Here is a 20429-nt window from a genome sequence, read left to right on the forward strand (position 1 = left end):
GTGGGACCACGGCCTCTATAGCCCCAGCAGTACAGGGTCCGTGTGGCTGTCGTCGTCGTTATGTCCCTAATAAGGGTTGTCAAGCTGACCGGACTTCTGCAGGAAGATCCTCACCTAATAGCACACTCCGGTGTCTTTATTCATTATATTTACGCTTCTTTATGAGATTATTTTGTTTCCTTAGTTATTTTAGTGCAAATGTTCCCTGCCCATAGTACGCTTTACTAAACCCAACCCCCAAAAGGCAATCCGTAAATCTAAATCCGTCGATGACACACTGGTGAAGGTTCTGGAGGCCCCGAGAAGGCCACGAGTAGTGTTGCCGCCTGACGAGGGCTGTTTTTGTCGCCCAGAGGCTGAGGGATATAAAACGTCCGCGCGGCGCTCAGGAAACCAAAGGAGCCTTGAAGAAACCGTACGTGGAACAGCAGGATACAGCGTCTCTTGAGTGTCCCCTGAGGCATTCTTCACCCCTTGGCAGTCGTGGGCGTTGCAGGTCACCGAGACACAGGTAGGTGAGGGCAAGGGGCGGCACGCTGCCTGCCGTGACACACACCTTTATGGATGGTTTACCTCTTCATGCAGCATCGATTGACGGTGGCAGGCAGGTTTTCTAACATACCAAAGGCAGGTATTCACTTGCTTTACACATTGTGGACACCGCCCGCCGCTCCTCGCCCCAGACTACGAAAAGCCCACACCTGCTGCTGGTGGGACAGACGAAAAGTAATCCCAGAACAGAATGTCACTCATTTATCTATATATTATATGCCTCATAATAATAGTTCAGTGTTGTGTATTTTCAAAGAATAAAATTGGGTGTGGCCATTTAACTCCGTGGTGCAGTGGTCAGCGTGCCCAACTCTGAACCTGCGGGCCTGGGCAGTCATCATGCAGCCCACCCAGCTGTTCATCCTTCCTTTCGAAATGGTTGATAAATGGTTACTTGGGCAAACCAGGGGAAGGTAAACTGTGGTAACCTGGATGTTACACTGGCCCAGTGTCCCGGGGTTAAGATTCGTTTTAGTGCCGTGCCAGTATTTCATTACCTACCTTATGAAACATCACTAGCTCTTCATAAATCTTTTCTACAAACGTTCAACAATCATGGAAATGCTTCCAAAATCCAATTCAAGGACTATTTATTGTTGAAAATAGGGGATAATATATTCACGAAAGTGCAGCCTCTTCTGGCAGCGGCCACGGCGGCGGTGCAGCCGGTGTTGCGAGAAATACCTCCTCGCAGAAATAGGTAAATAGGTTGCATATACATGTGGGGGGGGTCCAAGGAGGGACACAGCCCCCCCTGATTAGAAAGGGGGTCAAGGGGGGCAAAGCCCCCCCGTTAGCAGGTTGTAAAGTTCGGTTGGAGTAGTTTAAATATGCTCCCTCACCCTAAACCCTCTGCAAGCTATTTTGCAGCTGAATCAATCGCCGCGGCCTCCGCCAGAGGAGGCTGCGCTTTCGTGAATATATTATCCCCTATTTTCAACAATAAATAGTCCTTGAATTGGATTTTGAAAGCGTTTCCATGATTGTTGAAAGTTTTTAGAAAAGATATATGAAGAGCTAGTGATATTTCATAAGGTAGGTTATGAAATACTGGCACGGTACTAAAACGAATCTTTACCTCTCCCGGATCAAAGGGTTCCCACCACAGGCCCAAGGGCCAATGTGACAGATATGGGCATCACAGCCACGTACAGCTGTAGCATATGCTCTCAATAAAGGAAAATTACATAACTACACCCACCGTCCCACCAACCAACAGCGCAGCACGAAGCGTATCAATTATTTATCATAAACAATTAAATCTGACCTGACCTGACCTAACATCTAAATCTAACCTAACCATACCTGACCGGTACTTTGCTGCCAAAATGCAATAAACAGAAATAAATCTCCAGTAGGCCATATTTTATGAAGTTTTCTCACAAATGAGTGATTTGCAACAGCAAAGCAATACGGCATTGTGTTATATGTGCAAAAAGTACTTCATATAGAACAGAGGTGTCATTTGCAATGAGGCAGGAGTACCTCTAGAATAATATCCTCACCTTAACCTAATTTCTGAGCATCATTACTGTGTGGTGGTTCTTCTTCTTTTGACCTATTCTGCTTTCTGGATCTGGATCTGGATTTATGATGTGCAGGGCACCTGTACAAGTGCATAACACCCATATTTGTGTTGTGTTAGTGTTGGTGTGTTGTGGTGATGCTTTGTATTGCTTCTTAGGTCCTCCTCCTCAACACTTTCCAGCATTCATTTTCAGCTTTCTTCTATTACTCACTGTCAAACTCATCCATTATCCTCTGCAGCATCCCCTCATTCTCTGCCAATAATACTGTATCATCTGCAAACAGGCCTGCCACTAATGACTCCTCTGTACCTCTCACTTTCAGCCTTGGACCTAGCTTCCCAACTCTGGCTTTCATTTCTCTCATACAACCATCCATGTAAGTACACATTAAAAAGCCATGGTGACATCACACACACCTGTCTTACACCCACACCAACATCAAAACCCTCACTCAACTCACCATTCATGAGTATAGAGGCACTCGCATTCTTATAGAAGGATCTGATTCCCTCCAGCAAATGCCCTCCCACACTATATATCCTTAGAACATCCCATAATCCATTTCTGTCAACTCTGTCATATGCCTTCTCTAGGTCCATGGTCCATGAAAGCAGCAAACAGCATCCTATCCTTTTCTAGGTACTTTTTAACTAACATTTTCAATGCAGATATTTTATCTACACAACCCCTCCCATTCCTAAAACTCCCTTGTTCATCGCCTACAATTTTTTCTCATTTATTTTCTTCATCCTTTCATTTAGAACCTTTCCATACACTTTTCCTGCCACACTGAGTGGACTTATTCCTCTGTTACTATTACAATCACCTCTGCTCTGCTTTGTACAGCAGCACAACAATAGCCTATCATCTTGGTAAGGTTAGTAAACAGAGTTAGCCATCATAGGCACTATTGGTAATGGGCATTTTCATGCCACCATATGACTGCAAACATACATCAACATTTGCTTGCCACTTTACTCCACAACATATATGTCAAATAACATGGTCCAGTATGTCAGAATGTACAGCACATTATTTGAAAGATGTAGGAGCTGCTGTACATCCTGAGTTCCTGGGAGAATATCCTATGACAAAAGAAATATTAAAAGATTTCCCATAGGTACTAGTGCGATGATGGCACAGATACAGAAAAAGCCCCAAGTTCTCAGTGCCAAGGGAATGTCTCTTTGACTCATTAGTAAATTGGTGGCCTTCCCACCTCACAGGTGGTGAGTTCAAATTCCCCACTCCCTGATGAAGGTTGTTATTTATACAACTATAAGCGGTTTCAACTCTTCATGGCTTCTCTCAAGTAAACCAGTTTCTCATGAATTTTGAAAAGCAGCAAATACTCATAGTATTGTGGTGATAGTGGTGGGATCCTGCAGTCGTGAGGGGGATGCAAAGATGGCCCATGTTGTATACAAAAAATATGCTAATGAAAGTAGATTGATTTAGTGTTTCAAAAAGCAATTAATACTTACATTACACTAGCAGTTTGTATTTACAGAAACCTGGGATGGACTGTGCATGCCCTGACAAGTGCTGTGTGATTGGAGGCATTAAGATCTTGAGACTGTTCCACATGAAATTCTTCTTTAGATATCTTTAAATTGGTTTATACCTGTCAAATTTATGAATGCATATCAGAAGAGTGCTGGATTTACCAGCCCAATGAGCTTATTGAATAAAACAAATCAGATGGTAGTTATATTAGGAAAAGTAACACAATTTTTTTCAGATGTATATTTTAAATGCATCACTTTTGAGTTCCTTAGAATTGCTTAGCTTTTAAGTTATGAGCAATTTCCTAACTAACCAAACCTACTTGTTTAATTTTACCTGCCTAGGGAGAGTACCTTATCATCACCAAATAAGTAACTTGGTCATATTTAATTAGTAAATTAGCCTCACCTGATGTGAAAGTTAAATATGACTTTGCTCATCCCATACAGAAACAAACTGGCACCCAGTCATATTCATTTTCATACTCTTCTTGAAACCTGGCTTTTTTACCAAAAAAAATAGTAGTCAAAGGGTTGCAGGTTCTGTGAATCTATTTCTGTTGAAAAATTGCTTGTGTTTAATTGAAAAGAAAATGGAGGGTTAGTTTTCCTAACCTGAATTCAGCCTATGCTTCTTAGAAATTTAAGATTATGGAATCAACTAAACACAATAAAACTGAGATAATATTCTTGTGTGAGTTTGCAGGAGTGACTTCTCATTAGACCTCTCAAAATGAAAGAAACCTTTCTTGAAAACTGCAGGAATGCATACTGAGGATTTGCAAAAGAGGGCTGTAAGACTCAAGGGGTGATAGCTCTGTTAATCATGTATTAGAGCTCCATTATAATAAAGTTAACACCTCTACTGCAGTCTATATTATAAATTTATTATTGTATTTGAACCCTGTCATAATTTGAGATACATTTAATGAGTTGTTCTTCACCATCAGTGAGGCACATCAGTACCTTCATTTTATTATACTTACTATTATGCCTTACCTGAAACTGTGATATTGTAGCTAAGATTGTGTGATGAATATAATGGTTACTCACCTTTGCAGGGTCCATAAATTCAGCACCATGTCAGATGATGGGAGAGGTCAGACCCCAAGACAACCTAGGAATCTGCAAGGACTCCTGAATTTTTGTACAGAAATAACAGCAAGAGAAGACACAACACAGCCAACGAGTATCCAGCATTTAGATCCCGAGGTGAGATGCCACACTTATTCTTGTGATCCATTACCATCAATACCATTGCCACCATTGGTATGATACAAAGAAGGAAATGAAGTATTGTGATAAAACACAAACCTTTTCCCAAGGCTTTATTCAGCTTAAAGTCTATGCCATACTCTGTAAACAGAGAGAGAGAAATGCTATACAAACAGGAGGGGTAAAACACAAACAACCTAATACAAGAACACATAATATACAAACAAAACACTATAAATGCTGAAGCTATGATCATATGGTAATATCAGTGTTGTAACAATAATAATGCAGAGATTGGAATAGATACCTACTGAGCTGCTTGAGCTGGTGAGGGCTGGCTGGACACTGGCAGCTGCAACTAAACCTAGCTGCCATTACTGCTCCCCAACCCAGTGTTGCCAACCCAGGAACTACAGTGTAGCCAACCTAACAATAACATTTTAACCCTAACATTCTCCCTCTTCCAAAATAGCTAGTACCGTCTTTAAAGATCTAAGTGGTTTGGTGGGCGACGTATACGTCCAGACCTTCGTAGCTCTGGAGCCTTCTCGCCAGGTTCCGCATGCCCTGGAGGTGTTGAAGTAGCACGTGGAGCCGTGTCACTTGCTTCGGTAGGAGTAGGGTCGAGTGACTTCCTTGGAGAAGTTGAGGCATCTCCCGCAGCATCCACAGGGGTATCTTGGGATCCCATACGTGCAGGGGTCTCAGCTGGGGCTAGGTGCCGAGTAGACACTGTAGTCTCTTCACCATTTTGGTTGTGAATGTGAGCATAGTGCGGATTAGCCTGAAGGAGCTCCACTTCTTCAACAAGAGGGTCTGTCTTGCTCATCCACACATGACTCTTTAGGAGAACTGGTCCAGGATGACATAGCCAGGAGGGCACTGAAGCTCCAGTAGAGGAGCGACGTGAATAGTTCAGCAGTCTCTCATGTGGGGTAGCATTTGTAGCCGTGCACAGTAATCAACGAACTGAGTGAAGAGCATCAGGTAGAACAACTTGCCAGCATTGAGTAGGTAGACCACGGGACTTGAGAGCCATGGTAATTGCTTTCCATATTATTCCATTAAACCGCTCCACTTGTCCATTGCCTTCGGGGTTGTAGCTTGTGGTTCTGCTACAGGAAATTCCTTTACTATTCAAAAACTCTTAGAGTTCTTTGCTCATGAAAGACAATCCCCTGTCTGAGTGGATGTAGGCAGGCATGCCAAAAATTGAAAACAACTGAGAGAGACAACTAATGATGGTTGAAGCAGTCATATTCGCGCAAGGGAACACAAAAGAAAATCTAGAATATTCATCAACGATGTTGAGGAAATATCGATTCCTATCAGTACTGGGTAGGGGTCCTTTGAAATCTATATTCAGCCGCTCAAAAGGCTGAGTAGCTTTTATGAGATGAGCCTTTTCTGGGTGATGAAAGTTTGGTTTGACCTCTGCACGTACTTTACATAATCTGGTCACCTGTCGCACATCTTCCACTGAGTAAGGCATATTCTTGGACTTGACGAGATGGTAGAAGCGGGTGACCCCAGGATGACACAAAGCCTTGTGAAGAGTTACTAGTGATTCCTGGCCATTACATGCTGCCCCACAGTGGGATCTAGGGAATATATCAGGGGAGATATTTTCTGGTCCAGGTCGGTACACAATCTCAAAGTCATAGCAAGATAGTTCCATTTGCCAATGCAATATTTTGTCATTCTTTATCTTACTCTTATGCTGCTTGTCAAACATAAACCTCACAGATCGCTGGTCAGTTCTTATAGTAAAATGCCTGCCTGTCAGATAATGCCTCCAATGGCGAACAGCTTCAGTGATGGCCTGGGCTTCCTTTTCTATCAAAGCATAGCACTTCTCAGGTCCCTGAAATGTTCTTGAAAAGAAGGCTACTGGATGTCCTGCCTGGGAGAGAACCGCTGCAATGGCAACTTCAGATGCATCAGTTTCAACCTCGGACGGTAGTGACTCGTCAATTGCTTGAACTACTGAATTTTCAATGTCCTGCTTGAGAGTGTGAAAGGCAGCTTCTGCTTCCTTGGTCACTGGGAATGCAGCGGCGGTGCTTAGGGGGCAAACTTTGCTTGAATAATCATAGATCCAGTGTGAGTAGTATGCAAAAAGGCCCAGGGTTCGTCGGAGTGTCTTTTTATCTTGAGGCACTGGCAACTCGCGTAGTGGCCAAAATTGTTCGGGGTCTGGTCGTTTTTCTCCTCCTTCCACCACGTAACCAAGGATGCTAAGCCTTTTCGTTGAGAACGTGCACTTTTCCTCATTGTAACTTATGTTTTTCTTCTTAGCAGCCTCCAGGAACTTATTGAGGTTAGCATCATACTCCTCCTGGGTCATGCCACAAATGGTAACATCATCCAAGTATGCATAAGTTCCAGTGAGCTGTTCCTCTTGAATTAATGAATCCATGATTCGTTGGAAGCAGGCTACCCCATTGGTGACCCCAAAAGGGACACGAGTAAACTGGTACAGGCCACCGTCAGCCTCAAACGCAGTGTAAGGTTTATCTTCTTTCCTAATGGGGACCTGATGATAGGCACTCTGTAGATCAGTAGTGCTAAAAACGCGGTACCGAGCGATTTTGTTCACTGTGTCATCAATACGGGGTAGGGGGTAGCTATCAAGAAGTGTGGATTTATTGATAGTCTCAGAGTAGTCAATGGCCAGTTGCCATTTCTTAGAACCATCTTTGACAACAACAACTTGTGCCCGCCACGGAGAATTACTTGGTTGTATTACACCCTCCTTCAGCAACCTCTGAGTTTCTTTCTTGATGAACATCCGATCCTGATAAGAATAGCGGCGTGACCTTGCTGATATAGGATGGCAATCAGCTGCAAGGTTATCAAACAGCTTCGGAGGGTCAACCTTTAAGGTACTGAGTCCACAAATGACAAGAGGAGGCAGGTCACCCCCATACCTCAGAGTAACACTACCATGCAGTTTCTGAAAGTCTTGACCGAGAATCACATCTGAGCAGAGTTGTGGTAAAACAGTTAGACGTATACCTTTATAATCCTGGCCATTAACTCTGAGGTCTACCTGGCAAAACCCTGATGTCCGAGTAGAGAGGGATGTCGATGCCATAGAAACTGCACTCGATGAGTGATGGACAATCAAGGAGTGGCGCTTGACTAGGTCTGGGTGGATGAAGCTATCAGAGCTGCCACTGTCAACAAGTCCATCCACCTCTGCTCCCTTAATTAAGACTTTTACAACTGCCTTTACGAGTGAACCAGGGGTAGCTGCAGAAGTAACTGTTGCTAGTGTTACATGGTCACCAAAATCTGTACACGCACTTGCTGTTGTTGAAGACTTACCTCGACACACTTTGGCAAAGTGACCTTTCTTCTGACACTTATGGCACAATGCTTCACATGCTGGACACTTGGGGCGGGGATGCCTTGGGAGACCACAGAAGAAACACTTGGCACTTACAGCGGCAGCCACAGGGGCAGGCTCCTCAGTAACTTCTTTGATGGTACTTGGGTTAGGCGTTGCAGCACTTACCGCCTGAGAAGGCTGAGTACTGTACACTTCAGAATTCCTTTGAGCGGAATCCAAGGCTCTCGCCTGGTCAAACATGGTGGCTAAGTCCAGGGTTTTATCCTCCAGGAGGCACTGCCGTATTGCTGGTGACTGCAGACCACTTATAAACGCATCCCGGATAGACTCTTCACAATATTGAAGAGCTGTCACAGTTTGGAAGTTACAGTCCTTACTTATAGTTTTCAAAGCTTGAAAATATTCATCTAAGGACTCACCAACTTGCTGGCAGTGAGTTGCAAGGCGGTGGCGTGCAAAAACTTCGTTTGTGGGCTTGACATACTGTGATCTTGGGGCACTGATAGCGCTGTCATAGGTAGCACATTCAGAAATAGTCTCGTAGATTTATGGCGACACAAAGTTCATGAGTAGACCCAGCTTATCAACGTTTTCTTGTGGAAGAGCTCCCAAGAAGTTTTCAAAAGTCCTGAACCAATGCTTCCATTCCTGGGCCACTATCGATACAGCGGGGTCACAGTCTAGCCTCTCCGGTTTCAGCAGGCATTCCATGTTGTAGCCCCTGTTTACTGGAGGTGTGGTGGTGGTTGCAGCAGCCTGGGTCCTTGTCCAGTGTCCTTGGGACCACTTGAGCGCCACCACCCAAAAGACTTTAAGCTGAATAAATTGTGATAAAACACAAACCTTTTCCCAAGGCTTTATTCAGCTTAAAGTCTATGCCATACTCTGTAAACAGAGAGAGAGAAATGCTATACAAACAGGAGGGGTAAAACACAAACAACCTAATACAAGAACACATAATATACAAACACAACACTATAAATGCTGAAGCTATGATCATATGGTAATATCAGTGTTGTAACAATAATAATGCAGAGATTGGAGTAGATACCTACTGAGCTGCTTGAGCTGGTGAGGGCTGGCTGGACACTGGCAGCTGCAACTAAACCTAGCTGCCATTACTGCTCCCCAACCCAGTGTTGCCAACCCAGGAACTACAGTGTAGCCAACCTAACAATAACATTTTAACCCTAACAAGTATTAAAGCTGACAGGCACATACATTGCATTGTGATGTAAAGCACATGCTTATTCTGCTGTTCATTTTTAAATCTATACATGTAGCTATACTGTAAACAGAGTCCTTATAAAATGAAATGTTATTTATTAACCCTCTCACGCACCATAAGTTGCAATAAGTTTTCTTATCCGTGCTCATTTGTAAAATCCAGTCTCTCGCCAGCTCAAGTCAGTTATTTAGCACGTCAAAATATTTTGTTTCTCTGCTATTTTCCTCCTCTTCTTCTCTTTGACAAGTGTGCTGGCAAAGATCTGTTAAAGACTAATGAATGATATATGGATGGACTACCTGGAAAAACAGAACAGATAGACGGATAAGCTAACAGTGTGGCTTTCTAGGAGGAAGATCTTGTTCACGAACTTAATGTGCTTTTACTCATGACTGATTGACATAGTTCAGGAAAGGGAAGGTTTGGCTGTTGGAATTTATTTAGACCTACAGAAAGCATTCAATAAGGTGCCACTTAACAGACTGCTTTGGAAGATAGAGGACATTGGAGGAAGGACTGAGAGGAGGACTCTTGAGGTGGATGAAGGACTTTTTGGAGAATAAGGAAATGAGGACTGTGATCAGGGGTGTGAGGTCCTCATAGGGGAAAGTGATTAGTGGAGTCCCACAGGGGTCAGTGCTGGCTCCAGTCACGTTTCCAATTTACATCAACGACAGGGCGAAGGGAATGAACATCTCTGAGAGTTTGTTTGCTGATATGCCAAGTTACTGAGGAGGATTGGAAGTGGGGAGGACTGCCAAGCACTGCAACAGGACCTAGACAAGATATGGGAATGGAATTTAATATCAGAAAGTGCAGTGTGATGGGATTTGGAAAAAACAAAAATAGAATTTTAGATAATTATACATTGGGAAATAAGAGCATTAAGAAAACAACAATGGGAAAGGATCTGGAAATAACTGTATCGGATAATCTGTCACCAGAGAAACACATAAACAAAATTGTAGGTGAGACTTGCAACCTGGTGATGAAAAAATTGATTGTAAATATGATACATCCAAAGTTGGAATATGCACCAGTAGTATGGTCACCAAGTACACAGACGAATATAAGGAAAGTAGAAAGAATTCAGAGGGCAGCGCAAAATTGGTTCCAGGACTAAGAGACTTAACATTCAAAGAGAGATTGAAACAGCTGAACCTACTGACACTGGAACAGAGGAGGGAGAGAGATCTGATTGCAGTATATAGGGTGCTGAGTGGGATGGAAAAAGTGGACAAAGAAGATCCAATAATGTGGGATACAAGAGAATCAAGAGGTCATGGAAGGAAGATGAAAAAGGAAGCCTGTATAAGAGACAAAGAAGAACAGCTTTCTACAAAGAGTGGTGGATACCTGGAACGGCCTGGGAAAAGATGTGGTCCATGCAAAGACAATTCATGATATTAAGGCCAAGTTGGATAATAGTAGATATAGAGATGGGACAGTACGAGCGTAGCTCCTCTCCTGCATACCACAACTAGGTAAATACAACTTAGTAAATACAAAGGTAACCACCCAACTCTGGTAAATTTTCTTTGGTGGAGTCTTGAATTACTTTCACTACCCTGCCAGTACTTCTTCTTGTCCTGCCTGATATACCATTTTTCATCATATAATTGTGATAACTTTTCATGATTTATATGCGGGCCACATATTCTCTCTCTCTCTCTCTCTCTCTCTCTCTCTCTCTCTCTCTCTCTCTCTCTCTCTCTCTCTCTCTCTCTCTCTCTCTCTCTCTCTCTCTCTCTCTCTCTCTCTCTCTCTCTCTCTCTCTCTCTCTCTCTCTCTCTCTCTCTCTCTCTCTCTCTCTCTCTCTCTCTCTCTCTCTCTCTCTCTCTCTCTCTCTCTCTCTCTCGTAATGAGCTTCATGGAGTGACAGTTTTTTCTTTCACAGCGACGCAGATTTTTGGAGGAAGCTTTGAACTCACTCACCGTTAATGTTGCCAAACAGCTGGCAGAGAGTGTCAAGAGCTTATGTTGTGAGGCGGTAACAATGGGGGGTGAGGACGTGACGGAACAAGAGGAAGCCATAGCTATGATAGAGGAACACGCGGATGACATGAACTATGCTATTGGTAGGTAACAACAAAAGTACCCTTCTTGGAGCTTTGGAGTGTTTTGTGTGTGTGTGCTGCTTGTAGCACAGGAAGGCTTTCTTGAGGGGCCTTATGGACAGCCCAGCCCATTACTGGCGCAGGCTAATTTTATTTATAATGGCTGCCGTGATGTATGGCCCATGCTGTCCCCCAGTGCTCCTCTTGACTGAAGTTGTTGAAGTTAAGGTTGATTGAAGATCCGGACAGCATGTGGGTAATCTTCCGCCACTCGGCGATGACTTGAAAAATCAGCGTGTTTCGGTGGGGACTCGAACCTAGTCCACGCTAGGTCCTCGGGCTCACCACGCCCGCACGCTAACCACTCGGCCACCGCCTCCCCGGGAACAGAAGTCATGTGTAGTTTTTAATGACAGGATTTATATATATATATATATATATATATATATATATATATATATATATATATATATATATATATATATATATATATATTAAAAATGCTGAATAATTATTCAGCTTGATAAGTTAGTTAAGATATATATACTGAATGTTTTAACTCCAGTCATCATGACTATTGTAAGAGATGAGAAAACATTTATAAGGCTAGTCTTTTTATTCTTATTATTGGGTTCAAAGCCTGAAATAGTGACAAAGCACAATCATCATCTTCCAAGTTATCTATGCTAGTACATTATTATTATTATTTATTTTTTTTTTTTTCTTTTTCTATTGCTGCCATCTCTTAATCCACCCCTCGTGATGTAGAGTAGCAAAACAAAAGGTCCTGATACAGTACTTACTTGGTAATAGAATGAGGATGGCTTTAAACGATGCAGGTGGTAAGAGAATGATCCTGAGTTCTGATTATTTTGCTTTCAAACATAAAGATCAAATCCAAAAGAAAGTGCAAAAAGAGTGAGAAGGGGACAAAGGAGGGTGATTGAAGGATTTAGGGGAGCAAGGGAGTTTGGGATGAATCACAAGTAAATGATAGTTACAAAACTGAAACCTTTCAAGATTTTGGGCAAGCATGTGATGAAAGTACAGAATAGTGAGTGAGGAAAAGGTTTATGAAGGTTATAAAGGGAACAGGCGGATGGTTGGTAGAATCAAGGATTACATAAAGTAGGAGTTGAGTGCACCAAAAATGTATTTAACATTAAGAAAAAAAAATTCCTTTATCAGTGCTGCAGAAGTTCCTAAAAGGGACTATTGTCAAGAGCTATAATAGGTAGAATTTTCCTCATAAAAGTTAATAATTACCAAATCTGTCAAATTGATTCTGCAATGGATCGATCACACACATCTACATTGGATGCAGCTCTACATTACCAGATTTTATATATATATATATATATATATATATATATAGAGAGAGAGAGAGAGAGAGTATAAAAGTGCAGGAGATTTTATCGAAAAAATGTTTCATTAAAAGTGATTGTCAGTTCAGCGTTGATTATTTTCTTTAAGATGTTCTCTTTTTGTCTAAGGAGTGTCTTATTCTCTTTAGGGAGATTGTTGATGGTATCCCCGTAGGGTATCATCTGCGTAGCCAGATCGCGATTTCGGGTCCTGGACCCTTCTTCAGTGGCGTTGGGAGTGAGTGTGTCCATCTCAAGGTGTGAGAGGAGAATGACTGGGTGTCCGCGCGGGGCTGCCTTTATACGGCTGGCTCCCCGGGGTTCCTCGCTGCCTCGGCTCCTGATTGGCTGAGCGTTGCCTGCTGGACACCTTTCCTCATGCTTGGAAGAGCCAGCAGATCAAACAAAGAAGACGAGCGTATAATGCGCCAAATCGTCAAGAAAAACGTCACTCCCACCAACCCAGAAAAGAAAATAAGCCTCACCATCTACTACAAAAGTAAGAAGACCAGCCATCTCCTACTACGAAACAGCCCAGCAGTCGACAAAAAGAATACTCAACAGTCACATGTTGTATATAGGTTCACTTGCAACCAAGGGAACTGTGCAGCCCTTCAATCAACCTATATCGGCATGACGACACTGAGATTAAGCAGACGACTCAGCTATCACCTTGCATCAGGAGCGCCCAAGACCCACACTGAGCAAGTACATAAGACGAAACTTACAAGAAAAACTCTGGAAGAAAACACCGAAATAATTACAACATGCAACGACTACAGACGCCTGCCCATCTTAGAAGCGTTATACATCAAGGATATGGAGCCAAATCTTAACATCCAACAACAAGATCTGCTTGCTCTTCCAAGCATGAGGAAAGGTGTCAATCAGTCAAAGCTAAGCCAAGAAGTAGCCGAGGCAGCTAGGAACCCCGGGGAGCCAGCCGTATAAAGGCAGCCCAGCGGACACCCAGTCATTCTCCTCTCACACCTTGAGATGGACACACTCACCCCAACGCCACTGAAGAAGGGTCCAGGACCCAATCGCGATCTATACGCCAGATGATACCCTACAGGATACAATCAACAATCTCCCTAAAGAGAATAATACAATAATTAGACAAAAAGATAAAATCTTAAATAAAATAATAAACTCTGAACTTACAATCACTTTTAATGAAAAATATATATATATATATATTTATATATATATATATATATATATATATATATATATATATATATATATATATATATATATATATATATATATATATATATATATATATATATATATATATATATATATATATATATATATATATATATATATATAAAAAACTGGGCAAAAAAAAAAAAAAATGCCCAGCTGGTATGCATGACCTTCCTCTGGGCAATGGTCTGTTACCAAGTACAGCAAGATTTCATTTCATTCATATTCCTAAGATATTACTGCTGTTCAAAACTTATTCATGGTGCAGCTTAAGTTGTTTCATTAATTTTTTGCTTCTTTCAAAATCACAAGAATATTCTTATTTCTTTTCAGACTTGTACAAGATGGGAGCCTTCCCGGTGTTTGTGCGGTGCCTTGACTCCCCCCACTCCTCGCTGCGGGTGGGGGCTGCAGGGCTAATTGGGGATGTCTGTCAGAACAACCTGCAGTGCCAGCAAAGCATGATAACATTAAATGTTGTGCCACAGTTGCTCCACATGGTTGATGGAGATGAGGATATTAATGTGAGAGTAAAGGCTCTTTATGCTCTGTCATGTAAGTTTTGTTTCATTAAGTTCTTTAAAATTACTGTAGTAATCTTGAAATGTGAAACATGCCACTTTTTTTTATTATTAAGCAGACTTAACATTGACTACAAATTATTGTAACATGAGATTCCATAAGTTAAAATTTTATTTGCATCTTTTCAGTAACATAGAACACAAATTATTGTAGCATGAGATTCCATAAGTTAAACTTTCATTTGCATCCTTTCAGTAACTTAGAACACAGATTATGTAACATGAGATTCCATAAGTTAAAATTTTATTTGCATCCTTTCAGTAACTTAGAACATTCAACAAAGTTAATCATAATCAATACAAACAAACATTATGTGGTAGAGTACTTAACAGCAGTTTGATGTAAATTTTGGTCTGCTTCATATAATTCGAGTTTTCCCTCCAGGCCTCATACGTGACTTCCCAGACGGAGAGAAAGAGTTCATGAAAGCTGAAGGTTTTTCTTATCTGATGCGAGCAATGCAGTCTGGGGTGGAGAAACTTGTGGTCAAGTCTGCATTTCTTCTCAGCAGACTTATTCAAGGAAACGATTCATATAAAGGTAACTGTCTTTATGCAAGTATCAATATTTGGCATTGATTGGCAATAGATTAAATATGTACTTTTAGCCATAAAAAATATAAATGGGAGTAGGCAGTCAGACAGCTGCTGAATCAGACGCAGGATACTACTGGTGAGGTATATACAGGAGGCAAGGGGGTGCTGCAAGCCTATCAAAGACCCTCCTTTGTCCTCACTTTTAATTTCTCTGTTGTATCATTAACACCAGAGAGTAGTTCAGCATGCTCTCTAAAGACAAATCTTCTTACTCTCCACACCACGCTACATTCATGCTACTCTTGGGAGTAGGTAGGAAGACACCTACCAAAATGGGCGTAAGCCACTCCTAGTGAGGTATATATGGGAAGGAAGGAGAGTGCTGCAAGCCCTCCAAAGACCCTTCCCGTGTCCTCCCTTTCCATTTCCCTATTGTCTCATCAACACCAGAGAGTAGTTCAACATGCTCTCTAAAGCCAAATCCTCTTTCTTTCCTCACCACACTACATACACACCATTTCCCAAAATTTTTCAAATTCAAAATGGTGTTCATAAGCACTGCCTCGGAGTCCCCGGCTGGGGAGGGTGACCACAAATTCCTCCAGGGAGGACTCCCTTTTGGGCTGCCGACTTGAGAGGTGTCTTGATAACTCCTCAGACCTCCTTCTTATCAATTTCTGCTACATTCACAGTCTTTGTTCCAATTTCCATTCTCTGGAGCACCATGTCTCCTCCTCTAAACTTCACCTTCTCTTCCTCACAGAAACACAGGTCGGGGGCTACTGACAGCAATCTCTACTCTGTTCCCTCCTATTATCTCTATCCTAAATTTCAATCCAAAGCTGGATGTTGCACCTACGTGCGCAACGACATCACTTGCTCTCGTGCCCACGACCTTGACTCTTCTGAATTTTCCACCATCTGGCTAAGACTTCATTGCCACTCTAGTACTTTCTCTTCCCCTCATGCTAAAAAGCCTTGGTTTAATCACGCTTGTTCTCATGCTATTAAAGATAAGAGAGGCAGCTCACAAAAGGTACCAAAGCTTTCGTACTCCTGCTAATAACGACCTTTACATTTCTGCCCGAAGTCGGGCCAAATCTATTCTCCGAATAACCCAAAACTCTTTCATCAATAGAAAGGGCCACAAATTGCTTTTTCTAATTCTTCAAGGTACTTCTGGCACTTAGCCAAAAAGATCTCCAATTTCACTTTTTCATCTCTCCCTCCTCTCCTAATACTGAAGTAGGGATGTACCGATACCAAAATTTTGATCGATACCAATACCTGTGCACTGATTTTTATGTATGCAACAATTCCAGCAGCTAAAGGGCAATATCAAATGTTAAGAAAAAAAAAAAGACCCATTACTCGTTGTTCCAATATAGAAGGGAAGTGTTAACACACCCCCTCAAGAGTTTCGACAAGGGGCGAGGGAGGAGGCGCCTCGTGACTTCTAGTTGACACAGCTGGGTTAGCTTTATCTTAATTGCTGTACATTTAGGCAGAAGACTGAAGAAGTCCCCAGACCCTGGCAGTGTGCCCCGTTGCAGGGCGATTGTCTGACCGACTGAGGCAGGCAATTGAGGCGAGTGGAGGGGCTCCACCAATCCCACGCCGAAGCTACTAATGCTAAACCTGTATTGTACGCATCCACGGTACCAAAGGCTATACTGTATACTAAGTATTATATACCTTTTATTTAAAGTGATGAAACTTAAATCACGGGAAATTCCAAACTATGTAGTATCATGATACTAGATAATTACACTTTTCTAATATTTTTTCAACAATTTAGAAAATACAATTTCTATTGAACAAAATTATTTAAGAGTGACATGCTATGTACAAAACTCCTTCAGGTATTGGTAGTATCAGCCGATACCGATACTCTTAACCCTTTCGCGCACAGTAAGTTTCCAGTAAGTCTCTTCCACTCACCATGCATCTCTCAGGCCCGACCAGCCTTTTTTTGCCGCCGCGAAACTCTACATTCCCGTATGTATTTTATCATCACAGATATATCGGGCCCCAATAAATTTGGTATCAAAGGCTTCATAAAGACTTGTACTAGAACATGCGCAAATAAAAATAGAGGAAAAAATATATGTAAACAATAGAAACTCGTTTCAAGTCTCCGTATAGATTATTGTAGACAATAAATCCTAAGTACCAACTCTTCCCCACTTGCTATCTCAAAATTTTGTGAGCCAACTTTTTTAGCTGAATATATGTTTCGAAGCGGAATTTAGTGAGGATTCTTATGGTATCCTCAAAATCTTCATACGCCTATTAGTTCCTGAGTTACACCAAGAAAACTGTATTTTTTCCTCTCCCGTCAGAGTAGGCTAACAAAAAATCGCTCCACGCTCCTCATTTATGCTCCTTAGAAAGGTTACCATGAAGAAACTTATCCCAACAAATGACGCTCCAAATTTGACGCATTTCCACCGAAAACTTAATTTTTAATAAATTTTTTTACTTTTGTGACGCGTTTCACGTCATCGTGCGCCAGGACCTTTTACCTTTGATGACGCGAAACGCGTCATCGTGCACGAGAGGGTTAAAATGTGCCGATACCACCGATACATCCCTATCCTGAAGGCAGCACTGCCATCTCATGTCGCTAAGGCTGAACTCTTCACTCAGACTTTGTGAAAACTCCACTCTGGATGATTCAGAGCATATTCCTCCAACTCATCATCCCTCTGACTCCACTATGCCTTTGCTGTATAAAAATAAATAAAATAAAATCCTGCGAGCAGACAGGCCTGATCTAGATCCTCCGGTGAACTGTAAAACCTTGTGCAGTGTTTAGATATGTCATTGCATGTGTGAAACTAGGGCAGCAACATTTGAAATATGTGTGAATGTTTTGAAGCTCATCTCACTTCAGTCTTTCCTATTCTGTGTGCCAATACAGGAACAATTTTGTGGCCTGATTGAGTCATTGATATTTTTTTCTTCAGCCGAGTTGTTATCCATGGGGTATGTGGAGCAGTTATTCACCATCCTCAGTAATGAAGAAACGGACAACATTTCACGGGAGCATTGCACAGCAGCTCTGCTTAGCCTTGCGTCATCCTATCCCCCGGCCCTGGCTGAGTGCATGAGGCCAGAATTACACCTGAATCATCTCCTTACAACAAGGCTTAAGGAAATCAAAGCCAAGCAAGAATTACAAGTAAGTTCCTTCAATGATGCTTATACAAGAAATTGAGAGCCAGAGTTGGGGACTTCAATCCAAATCAATTTAATATAGAGCAGTCTGGTGGTGGACCTTTTTGTGGACAATATAGTTGTGTTGGCAGAAGGGGAAATGCTGCTGCAGAGGATTGTGAATGAATTTTATGGATTATAATTATAAAAGGAGACTGTTCACAGTAAGTGTTAGCAAGAGTAAAGTTATGATATTTGAGGACAAAAGTTTGTAAAGTCATACAGAGTTAGAGCAGAGAGCAAGACCATATACAAATCAGTTTTATAGTAGGTGCAAGTGGTGTGTCAAGATGGGATAGAAAAAGCAATGAAATCATGCATGAGAGATTAGATATGGATGTAACAATAAAGAGTGAGGATTGTGGAATGGTTGAAGTGTGGTGCTCAGAAATGGTTTGGACATGGGATGAGAATGAATGAGGACAACTTTATGAAGAGTATCTGAGGTCAGGATTGAGGGAGCGACCACCAGTGAAATGGATCAGAAGAGTGGATATTTGAGAGAGAGGGGTAGGCAAGGGATCAAGTGTGCTGGGGGTGCTGGAACAAAGAAAGTTGGACTGGACAGTTCTGTTCATGTATGTAGTGAGGACATCAAGGTCACCAAAAGTTTCACATACCTGGGTCTTGCCAGGAAGTCACTTGATGGTTTGGCCTGGACCATGGCGTTATGGACATACTCATCAGGAGTGCATGGCATTATTAATATCTATGCAGACAGATAAAGATTTGAATTTTTAAGTCACATGTTATCCCTGTCTACTGTATGGCTGCAAGACATGGACAGTGAATAATGACTTGGAGAGGGGTGTCGATGCCTTTGGTACCAAGTGCCTTCACAGGATAATGGAGTAGCACTTGAATGATCAGCAACTAATTCATGAAACTGAATTAAGGTCTGTTACCTACTTTGTGAATACCAACTCCAGCTATATGGGCATGTGGCATGTTTGCTGAAAGTCAATCCTCCTTATAGGGTTGTTTCCATACAAGACAACCTTGAATGGAGGGAACTAAGAGGGCACCAACTAACTCATGACTGGGGCAAGTTTATCAATCCTGCCAGGAGGGTCTTGGAATGGAAAGGATGGATAGGTACATGGAGGCTTGCTTAGTGGGACTGTTGGGGGTGGAAGCAGTGGGTGAGTGAAGCAACATGCCCCCTGGCGTGTTGCTTCACTCACCCAGGTGTCACTATAAACACTTGCCTGCACCATAACAGGCTGGGGCCGACCATCAAGCCCTACCAAGAAAACCTACCAGCGCCATAGGCTGAAATGTAAAAAAAAAAAAAAAAATGCTTGCCATTAGTTAGCTGAAATCACAAGTTAAATGGTTGCATGTACTCCATACCTGACAATGCTAATTAAGTAAAGATGAGCTTCATGGCAAGTTACCTTTCTTCTTGTAAGATGTTCCACCATTATTTTATAATTCAGTTTCTTGTGGCAGCACAGTGTGTACACATCAGCACTTGTGCCTCATCACCATATAATACTGCTCACACCAAAGTATTGTTGTGTTGTTTGAGTGAATTTTGGTAAACTTGGTTTATAAGATACTCACATTATTGCAGATACCTATTAAATTAGAATTCTTCTTTAGTCATTGAAAAATAAATTTGCCTTGTATGTGCTTCATGAAACCTTCATCTTCTCAGGAGGAGGAAGGCTACATCAGCGAGCTTCTGAAGCTGATGGAGAGACCCGAGGCTGATGGGGAGGAGAACTCATGCAGATAATTCTACTCACTTCCTCATTAGCATTTTATGACCACTGCATTAATTTATTAAATTATTGTTCTCCTAAAGGCAATAGCACTATAAATCTAATCACTACAGCAGTTCACTCCTTAAACATTTGCAAATGTAACAGTCTCACTCCATGGAGATAATAAATTTCCATAATGTTAAATGTACAAAATTTATAGATATTTAAGTTTAACTTAATAAAGAATATATTTTAGTATCCAGGCAGAGTTATTTACCTGCTATACTGCATTCTTGAGTGGCTGTATATATTGGATGGTCTTGGTCTGTGCCATGCCCACGACAAACCTTTCTTACCCTCACCATG

At 41.9% G+C, this 20429-nt stretch overlaps 1 protein-coding gene across 3 annotated transcripts; it reads left to right on the forward strand.

Moving 5' to 3' along the window:
* Window positions 1–293: 293 nt before the first annotated feature.
* LOC127009364 (hsp70-binding protein 1-like) lies at window positions 294–20321 on the forward strand. 3 transcript variants are annotated; one of them, XM_050882378.1, is made up of 8 exons: window positions 294–511; window positions 2404–2457; window positions 4648–4798; window positions 11282–11462; window positions 14351–14572; window positions 14984–15139; window positions 18105–18319; window positions 20015–20321. In XM_050882378.1, coding segments are annotated over exons 2-8 (1008 nt in total). In that variant the 5' UTR covers window positions 294–511; window positions 2404–2455; the 3' UTR covers window positions 20096–20321. The 3 variants fall into 3 exon arrangements, with proteins under 3 accessions (XP_050738335.1, XP_050738337.1, XP_050738336.1); XM_050882380.1 differs by lacking the exon at window positions 2404–2457 and having other exon boundaries at window positions 4663–4798; XM_050882379.1 differs by lacking the exon at window positions 2404–2457 and having other exon boundaries at window positions 295–511.
* Window positions 20322–20429: the final 108 nt, after the last annotated feature.

Source organism: Eriocheir sinensis, chromosome 40 (assembly GCF_024679095.1).
Source record: "Eriocheir sinensis breed Jianghai 21 chromosome 40, ASM2467909v1, whole genome shotgun sequence".
NCBI lineage: Eukaryota > Metazoa > Arthropoda > Malacostraca > Decapoda > Varunidae > Eriocheir > Eriocheir sinensis.

Coding starts and splice junctions, on each gene's coding strand:
- LOC127009364 (XM_050882378.1), top strand. Junction 14,573..14,983: donor GGCTCTTTATGCTCTGTCAT/GTAAGTTTTGTT, acceptor TTTTCCCTCCAG/GCCTCATACGTGACTTCCCA. Junction 15,140..18,104: donor AGGAAACGATTCATATAAAG/GTAACTGTCTTT, acceptor TTTTTTCTTCAG/CCGAGTTGTTATCCATGGGG.